At 30.2% G+C, this 8,882-nt stretch overlaps 1 protein-coding gene across 1 annotated transcript; it reads right to left on the bottom strand.

Annotated features, from left to right (window-relative positions):
* Window positions 1–553: 553 nt before the first annotated feature.
* Window positions 554–8,559, bottom strand: LOC132756886 (multiple epidermal growth factor-like domains protein 10; the record flags this gene model as incomplete). Its single annotated transcript, XM_060748032.1, has 6 exons — window positions 554–3,345; window positions 4,355–4,404; window positions 5,661–5,778; window positions 6,948–7,085; window positions 7,892–8,029; window positions 8,373–8,559. Coding segments are annotated over 6 exons (879 nt in total), but the record flags the coding sequence as incomplete, so codon positions are not given.
* Window positions 8,560–8,882: the final 323 nt, after the last annotated feature.

The raw sequence follows: 8,882 nt of genomic DNA, 5'->3' as shown, positions 1-8,882 counted from the left end.
GGCTAAAACTGCCTGGAGTCAGGTTTAATTGTGTACTCTGACGTAAAATTTTAGCACACGCGCTGAAGAGTAGCCATAGGCGACACCTGCGTAACCCCCCGAACCAATTCGCTAAAAAAAAATCTTTATTAGGCGCTTTGTTATATGTAGTCACAAATTTATCGGGGCGTAAAGCTGGGAAGACCCTTGATTGATACGAACGTGGCGGATGATAATCAAGGAAAGGTTATTGAAATTAAGTTTCATCAAACGTATATTAATGTGTTTCATTTGCATTATTTCCTTAAAAGTTCGCCGGTTTGGTTTTTGTTGTTTATGACTCGTTATCTCTGTTACTTACTATAGTAATTAGTTATAACTGTATCTTTGTGTAACCTGAATTCGGCGATGTAAGAATGAATGTCAGTGGATAGATAGATAGATATTTATTCAGATTAAAACACACATATACATAATACAAACACTTATGCATTTTTATATAAAAGATCATAATACAATTGTAATAAAATATTTCGGAAGTTTGTCAAAGATAAATATCACAGGAGGTTCGTTAAATAATAATAAATAATAATAAAGAACAAAATCGAAAAAATACATTTCAGACAATACTAAATTTATCTTTCTTTCCCTGGACTAGATATTAATTTACCAATTATTAATAACCAATTTAAAAATTAATGTGACGACGTAAGTGAAAGCATGTATAAAGTAGTGTGCAATAACCTCGGATTACTCATGAAAGCCCGAAGGCTTATTTCCAGTAGGGTCCTTGGATGTATACTTACCAGAATATACAATAAAAAAAAACTTGAGAAAAAAACTTTGGAAACTAGAAGATGTCATATAGATAAAATATTAAACGTTGATATTTTCTTTTACTTTATTTACAGGAAAACAGTAAAAATGAAGATCAATATCTAGTCATACTAGATAATTTTATTATGATTTCCTAACTGTTCGAGTAAATGGGCCTTTTCCGAGCTTTTGTAATCTCCTATCTTATTAATTTTTTAACGCATGTAGGCAAGGAATTCCAATCATGAATTGCTATTTGTAAAAATGATACATTATCTTTACCATAACTTCTTGGGACCCTAAAATTGTACTAATTCACGCGAGTTGAATAAGAATGAATGTCTGTAACAGTACAACATTTCCTTTCATATATGAAGTGCACTGGTAATAATTTTGAAAACATGATTAAGACGTAATTGCTTATTTCTGTTTTCTACATTTAATAAAGACATATTAGCAAGAATAACATTATTGACACTATCTCTATGCCCCGTACCGTGTATAAATCTAACAATTTTATTTTGACAAATTTGAAACTAACTTTTAAAACAGACTCGGGTACAAAGAAGAACATGCATACTCGAAGTGAATACTGTATTAATGCTGAGCATAAATATTTTCTAGTTCTAAAATCTTAAACATTTGCTTGCCTATAAAAAACTTTTAAGACGTGAATTTACCTTTGTAAGAAAACTATTGAAAACAGATTCACCTGACAAAGAATCATAGATATTTAAACCTAGATATTTGACAGATTTTGTGGATTCAATTATATGTCCATTACAAAATTTTTTAAACTTTTTTTTCACTTGTTTAAGTTTACCAAAAATAAGACATTCAGTCTTTTCTACATGAAGTGACAATTTGTTATCTACAAGCCAAAATGAACAAGACTCTTGTATTTGTCAAAGCTTTTGAGAAATGATACTTGGATTTTTATGAGCAAAAAGAATTGCACTGTCATCGGCATACATGCTTGATCTATACTTATTCTCATGTCATTTACATAGCACAAAAATAAAAGAGGACCAAGGATGCTACCCTGGGGAACCCCGACATGTAACAGGCATATTATCTGATAAAATATTATCAGACGATTATATTTGTTTTCTACCTTTAAAGATAAGACATGAACCAGTCAGTATCCATCAATTTCACTTTACCAACATAAAATATCATGGTCAACAGTATCAAATGTTTTTAGTAGGTCACACATTATCATGCCTGTGTATAAACCTTTGGAATTATTATTTCTGCTATGATCCATAAGATAGATATGATCCATAAGATGGATAAGACATGTGTCAGTGGAAAAGGAATTTCTAAAACCTGACTGTAATTCATACAATAAACAATTATCAACTAAAATATTTTCATGTTGTGAATGCACTGATTTTTTCTAAAAATTTTGATACAATGCATGTCAATAATTTCCTATTTCAAGATTACTGTAAAGGTTTTACCCTAGCTAATTTTATGTCACCAGGAACATAATTTTCTGAAATTGACATATTGATACTATCAAAGTCAAATGTTTCTTGCATAATCAGGCAACCAGCCCATACACATATAACATAATACAAATAATAATATAACAGTAATGTAATTAAATGTAATTGGTATTTTTAAAAAGGAAGCTGCATCTAGTAAAAATTCTTGCCAGAATTTCATCTAACCCAGTACTCTTTGATGAGTTTAAATTCTTACGCTCTTTCTATACAAATGTCTCAGACACATGTCTCAGACATATGTTTCAAGTGCATTTTATTGTTCTTAAAATTTCTATCATTATAAAAATCTAACAAAGCCTGTGAGTCAATGTAAACAATTTGCTAGCAAGGTAACTACAACACATTTTGAATCATTTATTCCAGCGTGTTTGCATATCTTAAATATGTTTCGATATATCGCCCATATTTACCCTTCGATATATAGATATACAAAACTTTCTATCTATGACAGCCCAAGTTTCAAGCTACATGGTAACCCCTGAATATAGGCAAAAACAGATAAAAGAATACTTGATTAAATGTGGCAATTCAGTATTCATAATTCAAATGAAAGCTTTGAAGTCGATAACACTTTTTAAGTTGCTTAAGGAAAACCTTCAGATATCTATAAAATTTACCTAACAGATGATAAGACTGACTAAATATTTATGGTTTCTTTGTTCATGTTTTATTACTACACCTTTCTCAAATTATGACAGCAGTGATTATTACTATATTTTATTTCGTCAGGAATTTAATGAGTTAATTCTAACTTTACTCATCATAAAGTTTTGTAGATTCATGTTTAGCTTTTAAAGCCAATTACTTGATTGCACTTTTTTCTTTCCACCAACTTCACCATGTTGATTGACTGCGGCATTTGTTGCTTCGCCATTTTTCATTTTACTCATCACTATTTCATCTTTTACTTCTTTGTCTGAAGATTTTTTGCAGGGTTCAGTTTTCTTTCCACCAACTTCATCATGTTGATTGACTACGGCATATGTTGCTTCGCCATTTTTCTTTTTACTTATCACTATTGCATGGTTTACTTCTTTGCCTGAAATTTTTTTGCAGGGTTCAGTTAAAAGACAAGTTCAAAAAATATTTTTATTTTTTCCATAAAAAAACAACAGCTATTTGTTTGCTATAAATAAAAGGTTTAAACTATATATGTTTGCTAACTTTTTAACAAGACGTCCAAATTTGCATTGTAGTGTCAGAGTTATGTCACAAGCAAAGTCCAAAGTGTAAAAATGAGCAAAGGGCAATGACTCCAAAATTAAGCAAGGCAAAGTTAAGGTTCTTTTGCACTGCACTTCTAATTAATGAGATCAATCTATCTAAAAAGTTTCATGTTGATACATCTTATGATTTCAGAATTATGTCCAGGACAAAGTTCAAAGTGTAAGAATAAACAAAGGGCAATAACACATAAATAAGGCAAGACAGAGTTATGGTTCTTTTGCACTGCACATATACTCAATAAGATCTATCTGCCTACAAAGTTTCATGTTGTTATCTCTTACAGTTTTAGAGTTATGACCCGGACAAAGTTCAAAGTATAAAAAATAAACAAAGGGCAATAACCCAAAAATTAGGCATAACAGAGTTATGGCTATTTTGCACTGCACTTCTACCTATTGAGATCTATCTACAAAGTTTCGTGTTGTTCATCGTTTTATTTCAAAGTTATGTCCCGGACAAGAATAGCGGACGGACGTACAGACGGACGTAAAAGCGGCGACTATTTGGTCATCCTTCGGGGAGCATAAAATTTTTGTTACAGAATTTTTAAACACCAAACATCTGAATACCGGTAATTGCTGAAGATAAAGCTTTTATATCAAAGGTGCTTAATTATTTCTATTTTCTGATGACTTGATGAATTAAAAATTTTACGATGCAAAAAGTTAAAGTAGGTTCCAATTAGTGGAGACTGAGTTTAAGCTTGGTACCAGATACATTGAATGTGTGGCATCATACGTCATGGAAAGATTATAAAAGAAACTATGAAGTGTCAGTCGTTTTTGGGACTGGGATTCAGTTTTGGCCTCATTTATACTCACTTTGATTTTTCAGCATTGGTGATGTTCTTTCATCAGACATGCTTGCGTTCCTGTTGAAGTAGAAGTGTTCAAGATTATATGCTATATTCAAATATTATTTATATGATAAAACATTTAAAACAATATAATTCATATTGTATAACAGTTTTTTTTTCTATTTGATAAATGAGAAGTCAATTATTGAAATATAATTCAGTAAGAAATGAAACATGAAATACGATTTTTCCAACGAAGCTTAAGACTAAATACAATATCTGAGCAAATTTTCGTCCGCGGTAAACCTCATCCGCGGGGTCACGCGGGTTTTGCAAAAGCCGCGCTGAGCGTACTGTATTTGAAAGGTAACATACATTCGGCATGATGACCGAAATATAATACCAGAATATAATATCATTTGGATGATGCTAAAAATACTAATACATTGTTATTTGATTTTCGTAATAATATTTTCATTCTGGTTTTTACCCAAATGTTTAAAAGGTTTATCGCTTTTGTAGTTTAAATATCTAAACAGCAAAAGTATCTTTTTTTTGCTATCATATATTATATACAGAATGTCTAGGATTCCTCATTCCTTTTCTCTCATTTCAGACGGAAAGTTTTAAAAGTCAAGTCAAATATTTTATTGGAAGAAACGTAAACATATTCATCGCCAAGTAACCTTTATTTGGCGGTACAATGCAGGGTGCAGAAAATACTATCCATTATAACTTTAACATATGCATATTTCTCAGTGAACAACAATTTAAACAAATGTATAAAATAGATTCAATCCTTTGTTGTATCGAATATACAAATTTAGCTAAGTAAACAATTAAATTTTTATTTGCTCATTTCATCACTGAAATGAGTTATTTTTTTAAATTAGGCCATGAGCAAAACTATCAAGGTAAACATGAACGTAGATGTTTGAAAGACCTACCACCAGAACACAATCATACATATTTGATTTGCGCTTATAGATAAAACTAGCCAGGAATATGATTAGTATTCTTATGGTAAAATAATATTTAAATTGCTAAAAGAAAAGTAAATTTTTGCTGTATAATTCAATAAAATATGAAATACTATATTTCTCTAACGAAGCTTCAGTCACACAGACGTCATGCTTAGATATAATACTTGGATATCATATTGTTTGGATGGTGCTTAAATAAGTATCACACTGTTTTAGAAAAATATTTTTATACCGGCTTTTACCAAAATGCTTTACAGGTTATATTTTTGTCAGTTCAAATATTTAAACATCAGAATTATCTCTTTTGCCACAATTTATTGTTATACATTCATCAGAACACAATCATACCTTTTTGATTTACACTTATAGATAAAACTAGCCAGTAATATGATCAAAATAATCGGGACTCCAATCACGGCGCCGACAATGACACCTGTTGGTGAACGCTCGTCACCTGGTTCTTTCGCTGAATATGAAAATACACATCATTTAAAAAAAGCGATGAAATTATTAAAACCTCGCTTAACAGAAAAATGTTTTATAAAAGTCGAACAATTTCTCAAATTTATAAAATAAAATATCAAATGAAAATATTATTAGAATAAGAATTCTACCTCAAAAGTTTTTTTTTTAATTTGGACATGACACCGTCGAAATAATTACGGAAATCGTGTTTTATGTATTGTTATATTTGTTGGACATTAGCCATTAAATATTCTAAAACACACCGTGTGCAAGATGAAGTGAATTTCCAGTATGAAACTTAATGGCTTTAAATGGATTTTTCATTCATCTCAATATGTTTTTAGATTGCATCCGAATTTATTTCTTGTATCGTTAATGAAACGGTTTTAATTATAATATCAAAACTTTTCTATATCTATCGGACCCTTGTTGTAAAAAATGAAGAATTATAATAATGTTCAATGCCTAACAATTTTATGTAGATTAATATTGCTAAGATGAATATATGTAATGTTATAAAACATATCAATTGGCTATTCCTTGAAGGTTCTTCACTCAAACTTTAGCGCACAAGTAAAAATAAACTTTAAAAGCAGCTGAAGGTTAAATACCGATGGAAATATGTGTTATCTTTAATTGACTAGCTCCTTCGTTGTTTGTCAACCTATCGATAACTTCTATCTACAAATACCGATGTAAAAATATCAGACTGTAACTGTAAACAATAGTGTTGCGATAAAAGAGTCACAAGAAAAATAAATAGCTTCGATCTCTAATTTATTAAATCATATAATATGAAATTTGCATTATTGCATTTTTTTTTTGCTTGTAATCAGTCAGTTATATTTCTGTCGGTGCACAATGTCGGGGATCTTTATATATTAAAAGAGATCTCCCACTTACCAAATACAGTTAGCTAACGTAATGTTGGTGGTTCTACTCAGGTGCCCGTTCATGCTTGAAATAATGAAGGAAGAAACGTAAGGTCTTCCTCCACCAGTAAAGTTGGAAAGCCGCTGTATGACTTTCAATGTATTGGTACGACGAAAAATCCAAATAAACAAAAACAAAAGCCGAAAAATCTTGACTCTTAATTTTACATCAGCAAATGTATTCATGAACATTAATATCTTTTAAATAAGACATTTACTTAAAAGACAAATTCATTACCTTGACTACAGATTGGTTCTTTATATCCAGGGTAACACCCTTCAGGGCATACGCCGTTTTGTTTGTTACAAGATAGGTCATGCTTACAATGTCCACATGTGTAATTACAATCTTCGCCGTAAGTATTGTTATAACATTCTGTAACATAATTTAAAACTTAAAACACTGTACTAAATGATCCCGAAGGACTAAAATGAAATGCAATATAATTACTTTCTTTACACTTGTTTCTTTGAAAGCTTGGCTTGCACCTTTCATTACAATCGCCATTAAGATAACCACATACATCATGTTTACAATTTGAAGGACAACTCTCCGTACATTCAATACCAAACTTCCCAGGCAAACATTTTAATAATGACATGATGAAAGAAAGTATTATATTTCATAATAGCAGTTAACTTCGCAAATACCAAAATGAATTATATTAATTAACTCATCAGAATGTGAACATTATTCAGGCATGAAATATGCAAAGACATAAATAATGATAAAAAATTGAAATTCTTTTGACATCAGTTTGTTTGTCTTTCCGTATTCTTGCTTGCATATGCGGCACTGATGATTTATCATAAAAAGACGATAAATCAAGATAGTTAATGGATTTTATTTCTTGAAAAGTAAATATTTCTATTTCAACTGTGTGGGAAAACGATAAAAAATAATTAAAGTAAAACAAACAAATTTAAAACGGTGTTGAAATGGAATTACATATGTGTGACAGATTTCATGTTCATGCTTGAAATAATGAAGGAAGAGCACGGAAGGTATTCCGTTACCAGTAAAGCCGGAAAGCCGCCGTTTGACCTTCAATGTATTGGTGCGACGAAAAATCGAAAAACAAAAGCCAAAAAATCTTGACTCCTAATTTTAGGTCAGCAAATTTATTCATGAACGTTAATATTTTTAAAATAAGACATTTACTTAAAAGACAAATTCATTACCTTGACTACAGATTGGTTCTTTATATCCAGGGTAACACCCTTCAGGGCATACGCCGTTTTGTTTGTTACAAGATAGGTCATGCTTACAATGTCCACATGTGGAATTACAATCTTCGCCGTAAGTGTTGTTATAACATTCTGTAACATAATTTGTTCAATTGTAAAATATCATCAAAACATACCTATATTATTATACTTATCTATTTTACATTGTTTACACATTGATATATCCCTATATGTTACTTAATTTTAATTAAATTATTAATTATTCAAATTATACTTTATAGAGGATGCATAAAAATGTCTCGAATACCACAATGCAGAACTAATTAATACTGTACATTTAAAAATACTATTAGAGAAAACATTAGTTCATTACTTAAAGTACTTGAATCATCCGACTTGAAGTTGTACATCGTTTACAAAAATCACATTCGTTTTTGTTTCTTGAAGAAAAATAATTCAGATATATATAAAATACCTTGTATACATAGAGGCGGAATCCATCCAGGTTCACATGAATTCGGACATGCCCCATCGGAAACATTGCAATAGTCGTTGTTCTTACATTTACCACATGTTTTTTTGCATTCTGGACCCCATTGTGTGTTGGAACACTCTACAAAACAATCATTGTTCTGATTTTTAATTAGATAACGAATCACATAGTTTAGTGTTTAGAATGCTAGATTCTAGTCTATCGGTTATATAGTCAGCAAGGAATTTAATGATATATTGAGTTTTAATGTCTTTAATAGTAAGTTGGTCGAATTGATATATACAAAGAAATAATTCATTTGTCTTAAGTATAACATGCTAAGTAAAATCACATCTTTAACCACATTTTTAAGATGAATACTAAATTTTGATGTATATTTGGATTAATATTATTGTCATAATTCTAATGGAAAATCAAAAAGTTTACATGTATACAGTTTATCAAATAGCATGATTATTTTTCAACATTTTGTTGTTTAACGTATCTTTAAAT

This window comes from Ruditapes philippinarum, unplaced genomic scaffold, assembly GCF_026571515.1.
Source record: "Ruditapes philippinarum isolate M1 unplaced genomic scaffold, ASM2657151v2 ctg18047_1_1_1_1, whole genome shotgun sequence".
NCBI lineage: Eukaryota > Metazoa > Mollusca > Bivalvia > Venerida > Veneridae > Ruditapes > Ruditapes philippinarum.
The sequence above is the reverse complement of the archived record's forward strand: the minus strand, read 5'-3'. Positions and strand labels throughout refer to the sequence as shown.